Below are 25,151 nucleotides of genomic sequence, written 5' to 3'. Positions count from 1 at the left end.
TTTACAGAAAGGGTTATTAGACATTGGAATGGGCTGCCCAGGGAGGTGGTGGAGTCGCCATCTCTGGATGTGTTTAAGAAAAGACTGGACATGGCACTTAGTGCCATGGTCTAGTTGACAGGGTGGTGTCAGGGCAACGGTTGGACTTGATGATCCCTGAGGTCTCTTCCAACCTGGTTGATTCTGTGATTCTGTGATTCTGTGATTTTCTCAAATGATTCTCCTTGAAGTTAGACATCTTATACAGGAATCTGTTCTGGCATTTTATAATTCAACCAGTATGAAGGTTAAGTCAACCTTCACTCTACTAAGAATATTCCCGTTATATGTTGATCCTGTAGTTATGTATCTTCTTTACTCTCTGTCTTCTGGTGGGTTTGTTCCATTTACAAAGGAATTTGTTGCAAAGAAATGCCTGATAAGAAAAAAAAACCACAACCAAAGTAGGGAATATTAAAAATCAGTCAGAAATATCCTCTCACTCCAAAGCTGTCAGTGAACCAGAACACGTTTGAAAATTTTGACTGCAGCATCATAGCCTGTTTTTGAATATACCTTATCCAAAATGAACCATGTTATACAGGTGGTTTTGTTTGTTTTATTTTCTTTATGAGCAACCAAAGCTGATCATTCATTGCAAAAGCATACGTCTGACAAATACTTGTCTTCTGAGAAGTGGTTGCAGAAGTATGGCTTGAAAGCTCAGAAGCTCACTCTGTACGATGCACTTGCTGATTGTACTTTTCGCCATTCAGATGGGATTGTTGACATAAAAACTAAACCAGAGGATGAATCTTCACAAACTGATGCTGTGAGTATTGTTAATTTTCCCTCATGTCCTGTGAGTTGATTGTTTTTTCTTTTAAAACTTCAAAACTTGACTGATAGCTGAATTTATGATAAAGTGTATGGTCCATTGTTATCTAGTTTTTGTTAAAACAAGCTTATTAGTGGAATGGGAAAAAGATGGTCATAAATAAGATTGTTTCAAAGGGCTATTTGAAAATGACTGTTTCAAGGTCTTCTTCCTGGTCTGCATATAATCTGCAAGGAAGAATCAGGGCTGCCTTAAGCAATGCCTTGTTTTTTTATGTATTTGTGTGGTGTAGGGCGAAGGTTGCTTGTCATCTTTATTTTTACTTAGAAGGAGTGTTGGTCTCAGCTGCTCCAATGTTTGCAGGTCCTTAAACAGATTTGAATTCATGTCTTCTATTTTTTTTTCTCAAGCTCTACCATTTCACTGTTTGATAAGCTTCTGTTCTTGCTAGCTACAAGAATAAAAGCAGTTTCTATTGACTTTTGCTAAGAGCAAATTCTGTGAGCACCCTATCCCGTGTCTATTGCTGCACCTATTCATGTGCAACAAGCATGTGCCTTTGAAATTTCTTTGCCAGATATTAAAGGCACTGCAAAATAATGTGTTTTGGAACATGAAACATGTTTTTTTTTGGCTGTAGGAGTCAAAGAGGAAAGTAATCCATGCAAAATACTGTGACAAGTTTGTACATACCTTCTGGAAAGATGGATCTATAGTTCATGTATATGTTAGTACAGAAAAGTATAAGCAGTACGAAGAGAAAATGAGGATGGCTCTCAGACAAGTGGAAGGAAGGTTAGTGTTCTGTCACGTAAAATCAGTTTGTATTACTTTACATTGGTTTTGAAATGTTTGACATTTACTATCATAATAAGCTGAAGTGGTTGGTAAACTGTCAGTAGCGGTACTAAGCCAGAAATCCATTTTAAATCAGATTCTTGTGTGTAGGATTTCTTAGTAGCCATATAAGAAAATTGATGAACAGTTTTATCTTTTGTTCTCCTTCTGGAACACAAATATGAAAATCAGTCTGCACATTATTGAAATACTGCTGGAAGTGCCAAAAAGTGTTGGAACATAAGCTGGCAGAGAACTTTAGAATCATCAATAAAACTTGGTAAACATTCATCCTGTACCTAGGATCTCTTGTGATACCTCTGACACCAAGTAGCACAGCTTGGCTTGTGCCCATACTGATAATGGTTGTCTGCCCTTTTTGCAATGTGTTGAAGACGAGTTTGAATGGTCTCGATGAGAGTCAGGGCGTGAGCTATTAAGTAATGCGTATAATCAGAAAGTTCAGTGCTCAATCTAGCTCCCTAGTTTACTTTTCTGCAGCTGTGTAGATACACTTTTAGGTTTTGTAGGACATCTACAAAAAAATAGGCAGTCTGAGAGTCTGATTCATCAGTCCTAAAGATGCCCTAAAGAAACTGGCTTTTGTAGACATTAGGAGGAGAAGGAAACTTTGAAAATGGATATTGTAGAACTGAGAGAAAGAATAAATGTTGCCTTCTCTTTTGTCTATTAGGACAATGAGATGTCTCACTGAAAAAAGCAGGATGTGAACTTTCATTTTATTGCTGCTTCTCTACCAAAAGTACAACAGCCTGATTACATTTAGTAAGGTCAAACAGAGTTTTGTTATTCCTTTTAGTTTATCTTCATCTTCCTGTATTTAGGATAACATTAACATACTGTGAAAGGAAAATTGGAGGTAAAGGGTTTTGGTGAGTATATATTTTTGAAATCCAAGCCAAGATTATGGGTTTGCTGTTTTGAATGGTTCATTTCACTGTTAAAAAGTCTTGGTAGACCTCATCAAACACTTTGGGGGAAATAACTAATGGCAAAATAGCTATCATCAGTAGCAAATGTAATGGGATCCTTTAAGTTTCCACGATATAATTTTTTTAAACCTCTGTGGACATGAGTAATATTTTTCCCAGGGCCATTATATTCCATCTGTTAAACGCCTCTGTTTCAGAGTAGACAAGTAGTTTATGACTCTCAAGGGAAATCAGATTTGGACCTGCTGCAGCCATTACTGAGGAAATGTTCTGTGCACAGCAGTATGTATGCACGTATTTAACTGGCAGGCATGCTTAAATTCTGTTTAAAATGTAAACCTAAGTCTGTATTTAAGGCTCAAGGTCAGCAAAGCATTGAAGCATCTGTGTTATACTAAGACTCTTCAAAGTGCTCAAGTTCCTTGCAGAATAGCTTCTTGAGTGGTTTCCTGAAAAGGGAGGCAATTTAGCATATGCTTAAATGACTTCCTGAGTTCAGGCTGGAGAACAGTTACAGGGGCAATAGTTATAGTTACTTCCACATGGGATTTCCCAGCTCAAGCTACCTGATAACTGACTTTGTGAAAGTGCTGTATTGCTTTGTCTGTTTTGTCTGTCTCCTACTGAAGTTAGGAAATAAAAATGCCTGGTGTTGTTATGTAGTGACAGAGGATTGGTTCATCAAGGCCAGTATACCACTTCTGACAGTGACTAGTAACAGTGTTTAGGGAAACAGAGTAAGTAGTACAGCAGTGATTTAAAGATCCTTCCTGTTAGATTCTAATACGCAAAGCTCCAAAGATCTTACAGACCAGGTTTTGTGTTTTTTTTATTCCTCCGCCAGGATTAAGTGGCTTCAACAAGGAAGCAGAGGGCTCTTTGGGAATGTGTTTGAAGATGGTGTCTATATTCTTATTGATACATCCCAGTCTATGAAGGACAAGCTGCCACTGGTGAAGGAGAAAATATTTCAGCTCATACAGGTATGATAAAGTGATGATTCTGAAGACTGAGGAACATTTTAGAGTAGGCTGATCTTTTCTGGATGGTTGTTACTCTAATTTTTATTTTTATTTTTTAATGATTCTTTAAAAATAGCAGCTTTATAAAGGTATTTTGATTTTTGTTGGTGTGCTCATTTTTCAGTTATTTTTTTTCCTCATTTGTACAAATATTTGAAAAAAATCTGGAAGAAATGTTAAAAATTAAAAAGGCTTAAGTAGTTCTTCTTTCCCTCAAGTCATCTCCCTCCTAAAAAAAAAAAAAAAGAAAACAAAAAAAAATCTGTGCAATAAAACACCTTTTAGCTTTTCATTTTTATTTTTAAGCAGTGTCATCCAGTTCCACTGGCATGTTGTGGTTCACTTTCATACTTTTACAATGGAGGGTGTAGAATGTTTTGAACTTTCTTGCATCTTACAGTGACTCAGAACTTTGCAAAGGGACTTGCAAAGTGCAGAAGTACCTCAAAAGCAGTGAGTACTGGGAGACACACCTAAGACAGGGTTTGTCTCACCTACTTTTTAGAAATCTACAATGACGTCATCTAAGCTTGCATTAATGTTTGAGAGAAATAGGCACTGTTAAAGCATGATTAATCTTAACTTTTTTAGACCTGAGAGGAGTAACTGACAAATAAAAATTCCATCAGTCTGGCATCAATAGCAATCATTAGTAGGAGTAGAAAATTTAAAACTGCAACAGAGAGATTTTTGAGCTAAGTGCATAAGTGATAGGACTTGAATGACGTGGTACTCTAGACAGATTAGCACTAGAAAATGATTAGATGCTGTGCCAGAAGGTTTCACAGGCAGCTGCACAGAAATGGTGATGAAAGGGAGGCAAAGATTCCAGGCTGTGAAAGTTTGTACTAGCTTGCACAAATCTTTCGCTCCTTATAACTTCTGTCCAAAAGCAACTTCAGCAAATTCTTAACTTAATTCTCTCTTGCTGTCCTAGTTCCCCTTGCCAGTGCTTTATATTTGATTCTTGTTCTCCTCTTCTAAATGATGTCTTACTTTGATTCTGATTTCAATTTCCTTTGGTAAGCAGTCATGATCTCTTCCTTATACCACTCTTCATACCCAGTTTCATCCCTCTTGCCCTCCTAGACATTTGCTGTTCAAGTAGTTTGAGAAATATGAGTAAATGGAGACTTACACTGGGAAATTCAAGTAATCTTAATAATTGCAAGCCAGAATTTTCTCTGTCTCTGTATGTCTCTCTGTAGCCCACGGCTGAATATTATCATAATTTATTGTAACCATATAATCAACTATACATTAATTAAACAACTCCTATTAGTCAGTATTTCAGGATACAAGTATTCTTTCTTTTAACACTGAGTAAAATTCAGATGCTGTCTCTTGCAGGAACAATTAAGACACAAAAAGAGATTTAACTTTGTGAAATTTAGTGCCCAAGCAGTGGTGTGGCGAGAGAAACTTGCTGAAGTTAATGAGGAAAATTTGCAAGATGCTTGGCTTTGGATAGCAGGGCTTGAGGTAACATGGAAACTAATTATGACGAAACATGTTTGTACAAAGTTATATTTGTGTCTGCTCTTTCTGTATGGCTGGGGTATTTTTGGATTGAGTAAGTATTTGACTTGGGTAAGCTGAAAATACACATGATGTATAGACTTTAGTAGATCTGAGTACTATGTATTATTTGTGTCAGGTATAATAATATTTTAATAGTGGACCTGTTTATAATACCATATTAATTCAACTCACAGCCTGCTATGTTTAGTAGCCGCAATGCAAACATTGGCCAATTTGATTTCTGTAGGAAGCATGACAGTGCTCAGACCCTGTGTCTAAATTTGTCGCTGTTGCTGCAGGGCCGCTGCATGGATGATGGCTGTCGCTGGCAGACTTACAGCTCAGAGGTGATACAGGAAACAGGTGCCAGCGAGCTGGAGGAGCATTTCTTGTCCCTTTTGGTGCATAGATAGACAGGTGACTTTAGCCTTCACAGGAACATGAGAGCAACCACACTCAGACCAAACAGCTGTCTATCTATCTACCCAATATTCTTTCTCTGACAGTGGCCAAAATCTGAGGATTTTTCCCTGAAACAGAGTAGAAAGGCTTGGAGTCAGCCACAGTCAGCCACCAGATTGTAACTGTCAGCAGCTTTAGGACCAGTTAACGTGTCAAATGTGGACAGCAATGTTAAGAGCACGGTCATACAACGGTACAGATATACCCCACGTTGTGTTTTCTAACACAAAAACCATGTTTATATAACAAAACTCCTCAGCATTATGGTTGCTCTTCCTCAGACTTACTTAATCATGAAATTCCTGGGGATGAGGGAATTGGGGAAGATACATAATACCTCTGAGACTACAAAGCAAGATAAATAACTTGGTATTCTCAGAAAATCCTAGCAGACAAATGCAAGGAGAAAAGAAAGTATTAGTGTGGCCTCACTGAGTAGTTGGTGAATACTTATAACTGAGGTTAGTAAATGTAATTTTACTGCCTTTCTTGAGACTTGAAATGTTGGCTCTGTTTAAGCCATATATGTGGTACAGCATCATGCAAGTTTGATAAGACTTTGAACTACTATAATTCAATACCATCTTGTATATGCATTTGGGAATGGCCTTTTTCATCATTATTGATAAAGTTGTGAATTGTTGATTATAAATTTCCTCCTAAGTTTAGATCTTGATATCTGAAATGGTACAGAGAATGGTACAAGAACAATCTACTTTTTTTTTTTCGGGGATGACAGCTGCTGCTGACCTTTTAGTCTCTTCAAAGCAGTGCAGGCGTAAGTCTGAGATCAGAAAGCTGGCTTTACAGTGAAGCTGAAATGAACAGAAGATTGGTCTGGAATATTAATCAGAGTAGATCCTTTGATCTCATTTTATACACTTTGGTCCCAGGATGTTGAATAAGGAAGCTGAGCTATAAACAGTAACTAACTGTTCCTTAAAAATCCTTTAGAAGTGATAACATTTTAAATTTTGGGGTTGATTATGCCATGTAGTTGAAGCGTGTCAACTTTGTTTAAACACTGATAAAAACAGTGTTCATTTGTAACAGTAGCAACTGAGAAATATAAAATCAACAGCTTTTACCATAAGGTACATAGTTATTTCCCTCACGTCATCAACATCCACAGTATTTTCCCATGATGTAGTAAAAGAAGTTTTGTTTCAAATCAGATCAAAACCACGTACCATTATTGTAAAGAGCCAGGATGGCCAATTTACACATCATAATGAGTGATGTGTGCCTAAAACATTTTAATGCTTACTAAAACATTAGGAATATTAGATATGTTTAATACAAAGAAAATTGTTTAGGCTAGTTATTTCTTATGAATGGGTACTGGTAGGGATTGTTTGTGAATTAGAAGATAGGTTTATAAAGTATCATCTGAGCTGTCTTGTTGCCTGGCCCCTACATTCTTATGCAGTCATACAGAGTCACTCTCAGAGTGTACCTCCTATTCCATTTCATCTGATTTACTTACTTGGCCCTTTCTAATAGAACAGTTTGCTGGAGGGATGTACTGGAAGAAGTTTTAACACAATTAATAAGAGTGAAGAAATAATACTGTCTCTTAACATATTTTTGCATGTATGGGTCAATGTTAGTGATTTATATTTATCTTCTGTAATGCATTATATATGTTGATCGTGAGTCTCTTCTCACTTACATCATTACAATCCTCACTGCCCTCCAGAGCAGTACTCAGGTGTTATACTAGCATAAAACAAACTCATATCTTTTCAGGGATTTTGCTTTGGCCCCATTAAAAGACTAAGACTGAGACTTGATGAAACACTTTTCCATTCTGATAAAACTTTACTTTTGCCTTAAATTTGGAAAGTTTTATATACTGAATGTTTGAAAGGTGGAAATCTGAAGACATAAGCTTAAGTTTTTAGGTTCCTATAAGCCATGAAATGCATTTTGCTGAGTTTAGAGTTGCATTTATTCTAAAAAGAAAAAAAGACAGATCATGGTCACTAAGTATATGGATGTCACAGGAAAAGTGCAAATATGAATTTTTAGGAGGCACAGTATTGCTTTACTGTGTATTTTTTGTTGCTATAGCTAACTTTAGTGCTAAAAAATAAATGATGTTTACATTGATGTGCTGAGGAGGTAGATGTGAGATAGTCTGGAAAAAAAATTGTTCAGAAAACCAGAAAGTTCTTGACCTATTTTTGAGAAATAAATTTGTGCAACTCTTTTGTGGAATTTTTGAATTATTTGATTAAGTAAAATATGTATTTCAAGGGAGTGTGATGAGTTAGCAATCAGGAGCAGCAGTGGGGCAATACAATACAATATATTTTTTATCTTACATCTTCCTATCTGTCTTTTAGTGATTGCTTTTGCTTCTGCAGCTCGTATTTCTGTTGCCAGCATTTTGTTTACATGTGTTTGCATAAGCACTGAATACCAATTTTGTACCAATTTACCAATTTATGCTACTTTGTCACTTGCTTTGATTTTTCTAGCTATTTGACATAAATATTTTCACCATTTTATTACTCATTTCAGTTCTGTAATATACATTGAATCACTACACTGTCATTATTAATTTAAGAACAGAGGCAAAGAACTGTTAGTATTTATAGCTATTTCTTTGTCTTTTTCTTTTTGGTTTCTTAGATTGGAAGTTCCACAAACACACTCAAAGCTCTCCAGATTGCTCTTGCTGATACTGACACTCAGGCTATTTACCTCTTGACTGATGGGAGACCTGACCAGGTATTTCTGAAATGAGAAAACAGAAGATGCAGTAGTGTGGTGTCAGAAGGCTGCAGCAAATATATGAGATGAATATCATACCTGCAGAGCTCCGTCTCTTGGAGGTTCTCATAAAATTGAAAAAATGTATCTGAGAAATATGTTGTTTGTGAAGGGGTTTTGATTAGCACTCTCCACCCACAGTCCTGTCTTTGGTGCATGATAACTCATGACATTTCTCGTGAGTATTTTTAAGGATCTGGTAATAGATTAGACAGTAAAGCTTTATGTTAGTATCAAGGTTGGGATTTGTGTTAAAAAAACCATCATCTCCCTAACTTAGTACAAATATCTCGTGAATTAAAAATCAAAAAATAATGATGGTCCAATGATATGGTTGGATTGAAATATTAAAACCTTACAATCTTGCATGATGACTTGAAAACCTAAAAAGAAAATTATTGACAGCAAAATTAGAAAAACCCCAAGTTTGTGTTCAACACTTTTCCCCAAAGAATACGTCAAATACATAAGTAGGTACCTTCTTACATTCTGTTGCAGAACTTACTCAAAGACTATGTCATCTGAGGAGTAAGGGCCTAATTATTAATTTACATTATTTTAAAATAAAGATGTTACTATTAATATTGTTCCATTAGGTCTCCATATGATTCCATTTTTGGAATCATGACATGAGTCAAATTTGATCTCATGTAGATGAAATTCTGGAGTAGCAGCAGTCTAGAGTTGCTTTAAGTCTAGTTTTAAGTGGATAACAAAATCAAAAGTATGCTTTTATTTTTGAATGTGTTGTTACTGTAACTTAAAATGAAGCTATTTCATGTTATATCACATTACATAACACCAACTAAAAACTGAAAAAAAACCACTTTCAAGCTGTAATGCACAGTGAAAACCAGCCCGTATGCTGAGAATGGCATTTCAAAAATACTTTATTTGCCCTTGAAAATTTAGCTTGGTTGTAATTGTAGATATGCAGCAAAATCCTGACTTTACTTAGGTAAATAGCTAGGCTGAAGGCCATATGAAATTAATTACTGAAGCATATTCAATAAATCTAGGATTCAGAAAGCATTATAAACTTGCAGAAATAATTTCTTTATATGGTGATAAGGAAGGAAAACGCTAAAGGCCCACTGTTCTTTACATTCTGTTTTTCTTGATTAAACGAAAGTGGCACACAAGGAAGGGTGGATTTATATGCTTCAAAGTGATTTGAATATCAAAATGTAAACCTGATTTAAAATTAGCAGATGAGAAACTTTGACTCACATATTTTATTTTTTTTTTTAATTTTAGTTTTAATCTTTGATATTTTCTAAAGACAAGTTGATTGTTATTGGCTATCACTCAAAACTCAATTTACAACTGATTAAAGTCTTTGCATTGTTTCACACTTTTGCTAACTAGAAGCATATATTAATATTTTATTAAAGAATAATTTGGCTTAACTTACACTTATTCAAATTCTTCATTTTAATATTTTTATTAAGTTAGAAATTAATGAATACTTGATTTGTTTTTACCTAGTTAATAATGGCTTTTATGATTTATATTATACTTTTTTAGACGAAAAAGGGGACATGATCAAGATGATTGCTTTTAACTGTTAAAATGCAACAATTATATTGCAAATATCAGGAGAAAGCTAAATTTGTCAAGATTTATGACAGTATTCTGAATAACTGAAGTGTTATCAGAAATTAGAGAACTGAGTCAATTATTTCTTTCTACCAGATCCTTCCAACATTTTTAGACATAGTAGATCTTTCGTTTTTCTCACCTGATTTTTATTTCTTTGTTGTAGGAGGCACACTAGCTTTCCTATTTTCTCAGACTCTATTTTGTTTCCTGGTATTGAAGCAACTTGTCATTGACCTAATTTAGCTTAATAAAAATATCAACAGCTATTTACATCCAAAAATATTCAATTATATACATCCAGTGATACTAAACACCAGTGTAGTAGTTTAATTTCCTATACTTTAGTGATTTCCTTTAAGACTTCAGAAACAGAGTACTGGTTATATTATAATTTACATTTTATTTTATTAGAGTATCCTGTGCCTTAATGCATTATCAGTGTTTCAAATTCAGTTTTAAATTAGCTCATTTTATATAATTATGAAATAGCAATCCATATAAAATGTATGCTTTTAACTGATCTATATCTGTCTCTAAGCAAGAGTATGAATGATTAAATTCTTCCAAATTCTCCACATTTTGATACCTTTGTAGATGTCAAATGTTTAATATATATTTTTTAATTTTCAGCCCCCACAAATAATTTTGGCTCAAGTTCATCTTCGTTGTAAAATTCCCATCCATACTGTATCCTTCAACTGTGATGATATAGAAGCTAATAAATTTTTATATGAACTATCTACTGAAACAGAGGGACAGTTTCATTATTACAACATTTATTTGACTGATCCTGATGCTACAGAGTTTATTGTTGTGAGTATCTGAAAATAAATACTTTTGTTTCTTCATGCTGTTGAAGGGACCACAGGACTCGCATTGTTGTGATTTCGTATTATGATAGATTATTAAAAACAGAAGATTAATCCTAGTCAGATTTTAAGTGTTGTTAAAGCAATGAGTGTGACATTTTTTGCTTATGACATTTTATTAGACGACAAGAAAAAAGCCCAAATATCATGCAAAGTACATTTGTAGCACTACTGTTGCAAAAGAAGACCCTGAAAGCGAAAACTCAAAAACCATAGAGGCCAAATTCAGCTCTGGAAGAAACACACGTGATCTCTGCTGTCCCAGAAATAAGCTACTGTTTCAAATGAAACTATGGTTTGTATGCTGTTAATAAATGAGAAAATGAAGAGCTGAATTTGGATGATAATGAATGAATGAATCTATGAATTTTGCTGAAAGTTTCCTCTACAGTAGCCACTGGGGAGAGGTCTGTGATGAGTAAAGTGACTAGAATAGCAGTGACCTATCAAATGTGACTAAGCAGCTCAATCTAAAAACCCCTAATAGGCAATTTCTGAATAGACTAACAGAAACACCCATTTAAAGCATATTCTTGTTTTTAATTAAAGGTACCACTCAGTTAATTAATTCCACAAATTTTAGAAATGGTGGTAGGGGAAAAATTAGAACAACCAGGAACAAGACAGTAGCGGGAAATTTAGAACTTTGCAGACACCAATTAGAAGGAAGATGTGAAAATATCTCCTGAGAGATATCAGAGAGTGTACCAGGCAATTTTGGTGATTCTGCTGATGTGGACTGGGTGACACTGCGCATGTGGGAAAGATGAGGGCCAGAGTCCGTGTTGTGCATCTCCAGACTTCCGGCCCTGTGGGAGTTGTAAAGGGATCATTGTTGGAATTTCCTTCCTGTTTCCTCCTGTAGACCAAATGATTCCCAATCAGTTCCAATGTTTACTTGACGAGTATGGTTTTTACTTCCCATTTTTCAGGGACAGTATGTGATACAGCTGTGATCTGTAGACTGACAGGACAACAGTTATAATGTACATATCTTGTATTGTATTTTATTTATTTACTTATTTATTTGCTTGCTTGCTTGCTTGGAATGAGGGGAGCTAAGGACCTCATTACATTATTCAGAAATATGGCTGTTCATACCTCAAGGGGTAACTGTCTTGTTTCTGAAAAGGAAAAATAATTTCAAAGGCTGTATTGCCAAGCACATTTTAATCTTGTTTTCTATAAGCTTGTTCATACATACAGAAAGTGAATAAAACAAACTTTGATTTGGGAAAGAGAGAGACTACCTGGAAAAGTATACAAAATTATGCGGCTGACCTGAGTCATTATTCAAAATTATTATCAGAGCTTGCATATTTTCAGTTCAGAAATGAAACATGTTTAGGAGTAATTGTAATAAACCATTTGATTTTCTTTTTGTTAGAGTGAAGACATACGTCTTTTGAAAAGAGAGATTGAACAAGGAGAAAGAGACCTAGAGAAAGTGAAGACCTTTCATGCTGAATGTCTAATGATGGATTGTTATAATGGAGAAAATGATCCAGAGAATAAGTATGTCCTCATACTGCTATTATCTTAATAAGAGATAGGAGCTATCTGTTACATGTCTCCTTTTTCATTGTCTTGCATTTTTAACCTCTGACATTCTCCACTTCTTCAAAGAAAGGTTGTTTTTTTTTAAGCAGCTACAGTAATGGAAAAGAAAAATCTGGAAAAATGCACTAATACTGTGATGCCTGAAACAAAATGATCTCAAATATCTCAATAGTCTCAAATTATTAGGAGTAATTAAAGCAAAGAGGTGAAAATATTTTTCTGTCTCGAGCACATGGTAAAGTTGCTCCCTTGGACCTAGAGAATTCACAAAAAATTGTTGTCCTGTTGGTAGAGCTGGCTTGGTACTTCATTAATAAATTGCCACTCATTGGGATATGCTGATTGCAACATAAATTACATGCAAATGTATCCCTTCAAAAGGTGGCAAACACCATGAATGAAATTCAGCTTATTTATTGTCACATTTTTGATTTTACAGTGTGTGTCTGTATGTTCATGCCATATTTATCCTTGCTTTTTATCAAAAGATAAGTAACTATAATAATTAAAAATAGTTTCATGTTCAGCATCAGTTGAAAAACATGTTGAACATCTCATGGTGCCAAGAATGACCATCCAAAAAGAGGTCCTTCCACAGCATACTGAAGGTAGACTCCTGAGCCGCTGTGGAAGAGTTTTCTTCATGTCTGATTATACTGAGTTTCTCTTTGGGGACAAACACAAACTTAGCTTCAAACATGAAATTACTTGTAATCTCTACAGGAGCACAGCTTTAATAAAAAAATAGCTTCCCCTGTGCCTTATTTATTTGTGCAGTAATAGTACAAAAGCAAAAAAGTACATTAAAAAAAATCAGATTTTTAAGACAGAAAGCTATTAAAAACAGTAAGTTAAAATAAAGGTATTAAATATAAAGTAAAATAAATTAGAAGTGGAGAGTGCCGTGGAACAATTTCATATGTGTGGAAGAGCAGGTAGGATGTCCAGTATAAAAATGTAGATAAGTGTTTATTTCAGAATTTGCATATTTTATTTTTTATTAATGCTGGGAAATAGGTATATAGGGGTGTGTATATATATGTGGATATATATATGTGTGTGTGTCAGTTATTTTCATTGCTTATGGTAGCTTTACTCTTTCCTTCAGGATGCCAAGTGGCTATTACAGAACATTCTGACCTTATTAAAAATATATGAGGGTGTTGCCTTAAAACTAGAAGTAATGAACATCTTTTAAATAGATTAAGAAATGACTTTTAAATAGTTTAAAAAACTAAGACTATTTTAACCTCCTTTGAACTCCCCTTTGAAATGCAGACTAGGATAATAGAGAAAATATTTTGCACTGTTAGAAGCATTTGAAATGAGTATTTAAATTACCAGAACACTTAAGCTTAGTCTTTTTTACACCAGTGATATATGTTTGAAGTAAGTTCTTGCTTGTTTTTTATTTTTGTCACTTACAAGCAGTAATCACAAGCAGACACACATTGTGTCTCCTGTAACCGAACATGTTGAAGAGCTGAGTACTACTCTTAGCAGTTGGCCGTGCTGTGCTTCAGAAGAGCCAGCACCGGCACATCAGCAAACCTGGCAAACCACTGCTGATGGTCCAGCCCGAAGGAAGAAAGCATTATATGCAGGTAAGACTAACTGGAACTGTAGTTGTTAGCAGAATTTATTCACTAAGTTGAAAAGAGTCTGTTGAAAATAGCAAAAAGCATCCCTCATTGTATCACACAGAATCACAGAATCAACCAGGTTGGAAGAGACCTCAGGGATCATCGAGTCCAACCATTGCCCTGACACCACCCTGTCAACTAGACCATGGCACTAAGTGCCATGTCCAGTCTTTTTTTAAACACATCCAGAGATGGTGACTCCACCACTTCCCTGGGCAGCCCGTTCCAATGTCTAATAACCCTTTCTGAGAAGAAATTCTTCCTAATGTCCAACCTGAACCTCCCCTGGCGAAGCTTAAGGCTATGTCCTCTTGTCCTATCGCCAGTTGCCTGGGAGAAGAGGCCGACTCCCACTTCACTACAACCTCCCTTCAGGTAGTTGTAGACTGCAATAAGGTCACCTCTGAGCCTCCTCTTCTCCAGGCTAAACAACCTCAGCTCCCTCAGCCGTTCCTCATAGGTCAGACCCTCCAGACCCTTCACCAGCTTGGTCGCCCTCCTCTGGACTCAAATGTTTCCTCTGGAAACAAATGAAGCCTTTGATGATTCAAATAACCATCTTTCTGAAATGCTAACTTTTCTTCATTTTTACTTTTCAGCCATCTTACTCATTTGAACCAAACAAACAGACAAATGTCTGCTCATTTATGCTTCATCACATGCCCTGTGATGAAAGATCAACCATTTTGACAGAATGTTTTAAAAGCTCTGCAAGCGGTTTTTTGGTAGTAGATATTAAACTCTTATTTCTTTTTATTCTAAATAAGTACATCATTGGGAAGAAAGAAGAGCTGATCTGTGTTTCACTAGTTACAGCATTACTTACACTAATATTTCTCCTTAACTACACCTGTAACACTACGTTTCTCTTTGAAGTCTGAAACCAAGTTTACCCAGCTGATGTGAAAGAAGTCTTCATCCTTGGGAAAGTACAAAGTGCAAATTAGTCCTGAAGTAGTTTTGTGTTTGAGGTCTTGTGTAAGCAGTCCCTTAAAAATTGGGACTGGATACCAAAGGGGAACTCAAAAATTCCAGGCATGTATTTGAGCAATGTTAGCTCTTCCTTTCTTTCCCTTTCAACACCTACAGAGCAAACAAAGACGAGTCTGCTGCGAATGCTGAGCCACAGTGTGAAATCCAGGGAAGAAAGCCCAGAGGAAGGAATATCTCCTGAAAAAAAGAGGTTTTCTGTCAAAAAGAGCGTTAAATGTACAACCACGTTCAAAGGCAAGTTGACAGAAGAGGAAGCTCTGGGTGGGGCAGCCGGTGACATTTCTCTGCTGCATTTGTAACTAATCGCGCCTCTTTTGAGGCAAAACTGTGCAGACCTGCAGTACAAAGGACTGGAACCCAGCAGAGATGCAGAGAGCTGGACACGCAGAAGGGTATTGTAACAAGGTCCTTACAGATGCGTCCAGACTCCTGCCAGTGCCCAAACTATTCAGTTTACAACAGCTTAGTTATGTCCACAGTATGCAGCAGCTGTGATCCAGCTATGCCTTAGACTGCTGAAAGGATATCGCAGTCTCTTCTTGTCAACAGAATAAATAGATCTTGAGAATCTTGTTACAATACAGTAATAGATTGTTGTTGTGTTACAGTAATTTGTAGCTATGTTGAATGTTGAGGTTAAAGCTGAGAGTGGTGGTTCTAATTCTATGGTACCAATGTAAAAGGAGGTTGCATTTTATTAATATGCTTAGACTTGCAAAAAGCATGCTCTCTGGGACAGATGCATATATAGAGAAAAAAGTATTTCCAGTGGGGCTTGGATATACATCCAGATAGTTCTCATTTCTCTCAGTAATTCATGCAACTCTGAACTTTATGATAGGTCCTCTAAGTTGTCCTAAAACCTCACCTATGATACTTAAAGAAGTTTGATTTTTAACATATTAGCATCTTATTTTTATTTCTTTGTATACCTTTTATACAGTTTTTCATAGCATTATACCTTAAATTAGCCACTCCTGGCCACCTCATTAGTGATAGGACTTGGTATAACATCTTGAATTGGAGACTAAACTGGTTAATCTTTCTTTTTGGGTTATAAGAAATAAATACATGAAAAGGTTCTTTTTTTTTAAAAATTAAATTATTCCCCACCTATTTTATAAAGTTCCTCATTTATTAATTAGGTCTCATGAGGCATGTAATAACACTGTTACTATTGATCAAGCACCAAGAAACACAGGAAACATAATTCTTATTGATTAATTTAGCAACTGAAATAGACATTATTGTGTAGTCTTTGTGACACTGCTAGTAGGCTCAAATAAAAAATGATGCTGTTATACATCAGCTTGTTTATGTATACTTTTGTGTGCACAAAAGCTGTGAGATAATGAAATGCAAATGTTTTATCTTAGATCTGAAAACGCAGAAAGCTGTGAAAAGGACGTCTAAAAGGTATGTGTGTGCATATATAGGTACATGACAAATAATCATAGAATATGTTTTTCTTCAGTCGTTTGAAAGTTCTCAAGTGTATTTCTACCTTGTGCTACACCTTACATTCTCTTTTTTGTAGTTCTCTAGATATGTCTTCAGCTCTTTGGTTAAAGACTCATGGCTTGGTTGCTAGGCGACTCACCATCATGGATGCCTTAGCTCCGTCAGCTGTCCCTCGTGGTATCAAATACATCCCAGTTCTGGACAAGCATGTAGTTTCTGAAGTATTCGATGAGGTAAAACTCTTACGCTGTTTCAAAGCAAACATAAAACTTGGCACTGTCTTCAAAAGGATTTTTTTATTAATTTCTATAAACGTCATAATTGCATTCTCTAGTGTTCATTGTAGATGATTGATGTGCACTGAATGCATAACAGATATCTGAACGTTCATTCATGCATCAGTAAGAAGATAAAAGTGATAGTTAATATTATTTCTTGCAGACTTTAAGTTTTAGAGCTATATATGTTTCTTTCACAGTCACCAGTTGATGGCAGTGTGCAACCATCAGGTGTACAGCAATTTCTTGAGCACCACAACCTCTACTGATACATATTAATTCACTGGAGTATGTCTTTTAGGTGCATAAAGTCATTTGAAAAACTGTGCAGGTGCACGGTTTGTGGTTTTGTGCATTCTCAAGGTTTACATGTGTCTGCTAAGACCTTTTGAAAAGTGTTGGAATTCAGTAATTAAAATTTAATTCTGATAGGTGTAGACAATTGTGAGGTTGTGCAAAATACACAATGAGTTGTATATCATGAAGCTCTAATTGCTGTTCCACTTAAAGCAAATCCATTTTGTGGCAAGTTGCTCTAATTCTTCTTGTGTGATGCATCCTATGAAAGTCCTATGAAACTTGTTTTAACTAATAAAAACTGTTTCTTTAAACAATACTCAAAGAAAAAGTTAAACAGCATCTGTTGAAATGATAAGGTGTGAGCAAGGATTTTGGAATAGGATGTGATATAGAGCTAAGTAAAATATTTGTAACAAATGTACACATTTCTACATTTTAAAGTTTTCACGTTTGTTTTTTAAATTTTGGAATGGGAATTTTTGCTGTAGCACGCAGATTGTGGAATCAAAACCAGATCCTCTGTTTTAGCAAAACCAAGTCAAAACCAAGATCTTTAAGGATTTTTTTGAAGTGTGAGATTTTTTTTTGTATGAGTAAAAAGATGGCTTTTTGTATCAAAAGCATTTTAAAATGTACATTTCAACATTTCAGATGTAAAATAGCCATTTTTCAAAAAAGCCCCAGATATTCAGTGATAGCAAAACTGTACAAAACAATCTACTGTAAGTGAAATGTCAAACAAAAGACATTGTGACTTTCACATAACTCTTACACCTGATTTCTGAGCAGTTACTTCTTTTCCCATCTTCTTCTGAATACACCTACTAAGTAGAGCTCTTTCTTCCATGTTTCTAAATGAAGACTCCTTCAAATCCTTTCCACACAATCTTGAACTGCATTTGAACTGCTGTTTGCAAAAACAGTAGTCTGTAAAACAGTGGTCTTTGAAAATAATCAAAGCAATGATTTAACGAGCGCTATGTACGGGTAATTTTTAGCGGCAGTTCTTGCGAGTTTATGGTAGTCTAGTTCAGGGCTGAATTAAGTTCAGTGTTCTTAGAATGAGCAGTTGCTGTACAGCATCTTAACAGTGGTCCATGAGGTTTCTTTAGATTCAGGGTTATAAACACAAAGTAATATATAATTTTTACCACTTTTTCATACCTGCTAATCCCCATTAGTTGTATAGAGACACTCAGTTTCTCAAGCAGTGGAAAATTACTGTTCTGTGTGTGGAGGCATGGATTTTTCTGGATCTGAAACAGAGTATAGAAAGGAAAAAAGAAGGTTGGGGGCTGCACACAAGGTGGAACTAGTAGAATTTATGAGCTATGGAACCCACTCTCCCTTAAGCTTCATGCCAGCGTATCAAGGAAAAGCAGAAAATAGTCTGAGACTAGACGTAGAGCTTGAATAGGAGACATTAACAAATTGATTAAGAATCTTGATTATTCCAGTACTTCAGAATGCTTAATTGAAGATAATAAATGTACAGACATTTTTGCATTCTTCATACTGAGATCTTAGTTTTCTTGGTGTGGAATGCAGACATCCTTGTTTGCTTTTCTGGGGATAGTATAATTTTTTATTTTTGGCCTCGGCTAGCAGTGATGATGGAGTAACTACGAAGAGTTTTCTCACGTTGGAGATGCAGCAACTGAAAGGTTTCCATGACAACTGTTCATTAACAAGAGGCTGACCTGTTGTTTTCAGTTCTATGTGACCTGACAGTTTCAGTGGAGTTATTTCAAAGATGATAATTCATTAAACTACCCATCAGATTCATATACAGAAGAAAAAACTGACTTGGGGGCTTGTCTAAATTACACTATGGTAGTTCTGGAGCAAACCTTCCTTATAGAACCATCTGAGTATGTGTTGCAGATTGTGGCATCTTAAGTACAGCTTTGCAAGTCATCGAGTTTTGACTCAATGCTTTGCTTAAAAGAATAAAGTTCAGATTCAGTGAACCAAAACATCTTGTCTGGTCTAAAATAAGCAAGATTTGTCTAGTGTTATTGTGCTTTGGTTTTGTCTTTAAAAATTTGAAATTTTTGTTTTGAAATAAAAGCCATTTTGAAACAAGTGAATTCTTTTGATATGAAAGTTTAAGTACTTAATTTAGAAAATGACAAAACATTTTGGCACTAAATAATCTTCCCTGTGATTTCTTTCAGCTGAATCTGTCGAAGTTCACTTGTTTTCGTGAGCAGTTTTCATTGCTCTCAAAGTATGCTTAATATTTCAAGTTTACTATTTGCTAAGAACCTATTACATTCTGGTTTTATTCTTCACTACTGTAATAATGTGTTTATGTTTGCCGCTCATATTTTATTCAAAGTGTTTTATAAACTGTATTAAATATTCATTTTGCAAATGATGCTATTTGTACTTGGAATTACTCTGGGAATTTGTAAGAGAAAGTAGGAGAGGGCTTCTACATGGTGAAGGCCTACTGAACTTTTATAAACTTGGTTTGAGTAACTTAGCAGAAAACAACCCTGGCAGTATGGAACTGGAAGAGGGGTACTCTCAGTTCCTTGCCTTTCAGCTTTCAAACTCCACCTGGAAATGACAAGTAGCCAGATTTCATGGCTCATTGTTGTCGGCAGAGATTTACCTCATCTGTCTCTGGCAAGATACTTCACTGACATGTTCCCATTAGCTTTAGCTTCTAAGTGATCTTAAGATTAATTTAATATGAGGAGCTTTGATGTGGTCTGGCACTGATGTGACAGAGATTTATTAATCAGAGAGAATTCCTCAGAAAGAGAGGGGAATATAAAGTCACACCACTGCTCCTGAAAAAATGGTCATATAGCAGTAATTTGGACTCCAGCTAGGCTGTGTTGATTCAAACACAAACAAAACATCACTGAAAAATGTTCTCAATTAAAGAAGTCTTTTTATTGTTTTATTTTCTGATTGCCTGCCTTATTACCCCAACAGGGTTTTAGTTTTATTTAAATTGAACTTCATCAATCTTTTTGTCATCTATATCCTGATCTCAGACAGACACTTGGAGAAGCTTCCCACTCAACCATATGTGTTGAGGACAGTTTTGGGGAGAGTAACATTCTCCGTCTTCTCCATTTCTTTCTTGGATTTTTTCTGTTTATAATCATCATCAAGGCACTGATATACAAAACAGGTTTTCTTACACGAACTGCTGAGTAATTTAAGAGGCTGAAGGATGGTGGGACTTTGGACCAAGAGATGGGAAGGCATCTTTCCTCCTCTCTGTCATCCTTTTCTACCCTTTTCTTTGCTTTTTGAAGATCTACTTGTAAGTGTATGACACTCTCTTTTATAATGAAGTGGACTTATGTAGATGCTGTATTGTGAGATTTCTGACCAACCTGGTTAGACTTCTAAGTGTTTTTGTGGTTAATTAAGACTAGTTTCAGTGAGCAATACCCACCTTGTTCACTCTTTGGTGATCAGTGTGATGGTGAAAGATGTCTCTCTCCATCTTTAGCACTCTAATTCCTTAGAAAATAGGGTCCTCCCGGATAAAAGTATTAAATATACTTAAATAAGTAACTATCACACTTGTATGCTAGAATTAGATGCTAATAAGTATGAGAGTTGTTTTAAAGCAATACAATCTGAAATATGGTCATGATCTAGGCATGCTTGTCTCCCTTCTGACCTACCCTTCCGTTGTTAGAGTGAGTTGTTTGACAGTAATGATTTAGTTAGAATTAACTAGTAGTTAGGAATCTTAATTTGAATAAATCTGAATAAAGGGATTGTATAATTTCAGAAGATTTTATTAACAGGCTGGAAACTATGTCTTAATTCTGACATTTCTTTGGGGTACTCAGATCTTTCCTTCTGCAGCCTTCCAGCATTTCTTCTCTCTGTTCTGATCCTTGGACATGGACTCATGGGCATTCAGTTATTCTGGTGGAGGAAAAGCTGTATGATAAATGAAGTCTTTGTCTTTTATTGTGTAATAGGTGTTATCATTGGCCCATGTTAGCAACGACAAGAAGCAGATCACACTAATTAATCCTCAGGCAGTGAATCTTGATGCCTATAAAGAGAAGCTGGAACAAGCAATTAAATCCTATGAAAGGCAAGTCTACTCATCAGATGTTTATCATGTTTGCAGTCTAATTTCAGATTTTTCTTATGGAGTGGGTATTTGCTCACACATGCTTTGCTCAATACTGATAATTCTGCACATTGACACACTTTAATCCACCATCAACCTGTAGGAGAAATGTTTATTTTCTTCAAAATAAATGACATGTTGCTCACATTATGTTTGTTCAACAACAATAAAAAAAATATTTTGCTTTCTGGGAATAAACCTGGAAGCAATCATCCCTGGGGAGGAATCCTTCCTAAGCATATACTAGTAGCCAGACTTTTAACTTACAATTAAGCTCCTAAATCCGTAGACTGATGTTCAAATTAGTGACCTGCTTTTTGCTGCCAGCTGCCTAGCACCTAAGTATGGATGCAAGAGTGCAACTGAGGCACCTATAAGATACTGACAATTTTTTTTTTTGAGAAAGATATGCATTGTGCTTATTAATTAAATGTTGGTAAAAGCACATCAGAAGTAAACAGGACAAGGACATTATATCTCTAAGCTATTTCTTTCCTTGATCTAACTTTGTGCATTTTTTTTTTGAAGTAATGCAATTATTTGACTACTAATGTCATTCTACTTATGAGAGCTTTGACTAGAATTGTTTTAATAAATGAGGTATCTTTTCAGGCTATATTCTAATTACATTTACAGATGTAATTATTTTATATGATCAAAAAACCCTTGATGACAAGTGCTTGGTCTTTGTTTTTTGATGAATTCTACTGAGGCCCTTTAAGGTATTTTCCTCTGTAGCTGTGATCATACCAGTTCTTTTTAAAGCATGTAGTAGCTCACTTTTTCATTTCCATTTCCTATTTCTAAATGTATCCATCTTTTGTGGTAAAAATCAAGAATTATGGTTTGCAAATGCTGCTTGCTATGTCTAATATTAATGGAATTCAGTGAAGAAAAATCTTGTTTTTTTGTGCTCTGTCACTGAGACAACACTGTTATTATCAGGCTGATGAAGAAATAGAAATCTGTATTTGCCACTCATTTTGATAGAAGGTTCAAGTGGTGTATTTTTGATAGTGACTTCTGAAAAAACATTCAAGTTTTTCATTGCTGTGCCATACCATTGAATATTTTACATTTATTGACTTCAGTTATGAGGGAAAGAAAAGTGTTTTCTGGTTAAACTCTGATGATCTATTGACAGTGTTTTCACAGTTTTCCTAAAACTTTGATGACTGAGAGTGCGGTTTACTTGTGTTTACCCATAGAGGTCAACGAATCAGTGTATCTACAATAGTAGGATTGAGTTCCCTACTTCTGTGAAAAAGATGTATAGAAGAGAGATCTGGCTGAACATCCTTATAATTGACAATGTAAAAAAGATTTCTCATTGCTTTTCCTTTACATGTGAAACAGCAACCCAGTCAATTTATTTTGCTGTAAATGCCTCAGTACTTTTCCAGTAATTGAATTTGCAAAGGCTGCAGTTCAGCTTTGTGAATAGTGATTGGTCACAAATTTATTCTGACATCTATAGATGAGGCAATAAATCAGGGCATGCAGGTTTCAAGAACAGAAGCAAACATGACAATATCTCCCCTGTATGTAGATTGACCTTAGCATCAGATTAACGGGGTAAAAAGTGGCGAGGGCAGAAATTTTGTGCTCTGACAAAGACAATATCCAGTACTGAAGGAGGAAAATGCTGGAAGACTCAAAATGTGAATGATCTTGTATAGCCAGAGGCTTTTACAAATGAGTTAGTTACGAGTGTGCAGATTTAGAAGTATGAAATAGGCAGTGGAGCATGCTGAGACTGCAGATTGTGAATGAACTAAGTAGTTTACATTCTGAAAATGCTGGGGTTTGGTTTCTACTAGATAAAATGAATCAACAAGAAATTAATATTCAAAATCTGGCGTTAATGAGCTTTTTTGTACATGCAGCAGTAAGCTAGCAAGACTGTTAAAAGTCTAATGGTAACAATCTGAATTTTTCCTAACAATGAATTTGTTCTTTATTTCCAAAGGAAGTTAGGACATTTTTCTATAATTACAGCAATTAGGATCATCGGTAGAGGTTTATTTCTATAGTATGAAATGAAGTAATTGAGTGATGGCTTAATTGTTTGAGATGTTAATAAATAGAGAAAACTGACCTAATAAGAGTTTATAATTTACGTCTAAAAAGCAAAAGCAGAAAGTTTAGTGGTGCTTTTAAAAGATCTCAGAACTGCATTGCTTTGGGATAATCACTCCTGTTTTCCTGTCAGTAGTTTTTCTTCGTAGCTAGAGTTTAATGAAGTAGAAACCTGAATGGCACAACTGAGGGATTATCTTAGCAGAAAAAAAAATAGCATTGCTCTCCATGTGTCTTCAGGCTACAGTTTTCTGAAATTGTTTAATTGAAGGAACTGTGCTTAGCCTAACTGGCATTTAATTGGTTTTGTTATTTGATTTATCTTGCTGGTGCTGAAAAGAACCATCCATAGAAAATCCTGGCAGGAAGCAGCAGTGATTGCCATTAATCCTTCCATGACCCTGAAATAGTCATGTTGCTACTTGATGGAAGATGCTGTTTTCCCATCTTCTCTTGCAGTTGATAATTTCGTAGCTGAATGATAAGGATACAATTTGATGATACAGTGCTCTTGGAATACTAATCAGTGCAGATATCTTAAGAAACTCTGTTTATTTGCTAGTTTTGAGATGATCAGATATACAAAGAATTGCATTCCCTCAAAACCTGCTTTGCTTTCTTTAATAGGCGCCTAAACCTAGTTATTTGGAGAGCACTATCTCAGGAGGAAAGAGACAAGTAAGCTATCACCTTTTGGTTTTCTAAATTACCTCTGAAAGGCTGGTCATAAATATTTGATACTTTTTAATCACTGTTTCTGTAACTAACTGGTTTTATTTTCAAATATTTCATAACTATACCTTACTTTCAAAATTTATAGTGATACGGAGTAATATTAAATTCTGGACCTCCTTCTTGCAATGCTGGTTACTTTTAAAGGAAAGAACTTGCATTCTATTTGAATGGTGCTGGTCTATTCTTAATGTGTCAAGTGGCAGGGTCTTGGGAGGGCAACATGTCATTGCCTTTGGCACCAAGGTAAATCTTCTCTCATCTGGTAAAGAGCATTTCAGTGGCTGGTTTGTAAAGGTATAATAAGCAGCTTTACAGCATGTGCTGGAACTGTGTATCACACTGGAAGTTTGTACTAGTTTAACTGGCTTGTTTCTATGTATTGGTTTAGAAAACTAGTGACTGTATAAACAGGACTGACACATCAGTGAAGTTAGTGTCTGTTTACTTCAGAGAATAAAGTGAAGATCAATTAATGAAAACTGAATGGGCGTGAAATATTCCTAGGCAGAAAAATGAGAATGAAAACTAGAATGCTTTTAAGAAGACTTAAGCTAATGAGCAAAAGCACACAATTATGTCATCCATAAGGAGAACTAAAACCCCTTTCTGGTGCAGAGAGGAAGTGAAGGCTGTTAAACAAAAAGCCAGCATATAATTAAAAAAAAGGAAATAGATGTCTGTTGATAGACAATGTGTTGTAGAGTATAGAAAGTTGACAGGGTGGTATCCAAAATATTTTATTGTTGGTAATGTATGGCCAATTAAGTATATAAGGAAACAACAAAAGACCTAGCAATTGTACAGTCTGTTGCTAGAGGGGCATATTAAAGTTGTTATTCTTCGTGCATAGCAATTGAAATATTTGATCTATTTCTCTTCTAAATTTACAAAAGGATGACAACATACTTTCAAAATTAGTAATCTGAAAAGAGAGAGTAATAAACAAAGTCTACTAACTTGGTCATGGGAGTCCTGAAATAATTGGTTGAGGAGCTTTCTGGTTCACTAGTGTGTACTAAAATGTTATCTCAGATAATAGGGACATTCAAATTTACTAGAGAATTGGTAATATTGTGCTTGTGTTCAAAATGGTTGAGAGATCCAACTCGGGAGATAAATTA

General features: G+C 35.4%; 1 protein-coding gene across 1 annotated transcript in view; it reads left to right on the top strand.

The window, feature by feature from the left end:
• Window positions 1-25,151, top strand: part of VWA3B (von Willebrand factor A domain containing 3B) — a 72,587-nt gene that overhangs the window by 26,399 nt on the left and 21,037 nt on the right. Inside the window, exons 9-21 of the mRNA XM_068395171.1 lie at window positions 615-811; window positions 1,458-1,612; window positions 3,452-3,590; window positions 4,980-5,111; window positions 8,250-8,348; window positions 10,623-10,802; window positions 12,249-12,376; window positions 13,853-14,025; window positions 15,154-15,318; window positions 16,434-16,473; window positions 16,595-16,751; window positions 21,059-21,177; window positions 23,923-23,973. Coding sequence (XP_068251272.1) covers window positions 615-811; window positions 1,458-1,612; window positions 3,452-3,590; window positions 4,980-5,111; window positions 8,250-8,348; window positions 10,623-10,802; window positions 12,249-12,376; window positions 13,853-14,025; window positions 15,154-15,318; window positions 16,434-16,473; window positions 16,595-16,751; window positions 21,059-21,177; window positions 23,923-23,973 — 1,735 coding nt within the window. The remainder of the gene's footprint in view (window positions 1-614; window positions 812-1,457; window positions 1,613-3,451; window positions 3,591-4,979; window positions 5,112-8,249; window positions 8,349-10,622; window positions 10,803-12,248; window positions 12,377-13,852; window positions 14,026-15,153; window positions 15,319-16,433; window positions 16,474-16,594; window positions 16,752-21,058; window positions 21,178-23,922; window positions 23,974-25,151) is intronic.

Source organism: Nyctibius grandis, chromosome 2 (assembly GCF_013368605.1).
Source record: "Nyctibius grandis isolate bNycGra1 chromosome 2, bNycGra1.pri, whole genome shotgun sequence".
In the NCBI taxonomy this organism is placed as follows: domain Eukaryota; kingdom Metazoa; phylum Chordata; class Aves; order Nyctibiiformes; family Nyctibiidae; genus Nyctibius; species Nyctibius grandis.
This window is presented reverse-complemented; position numbering and strand designations above follow the sequence as displayed.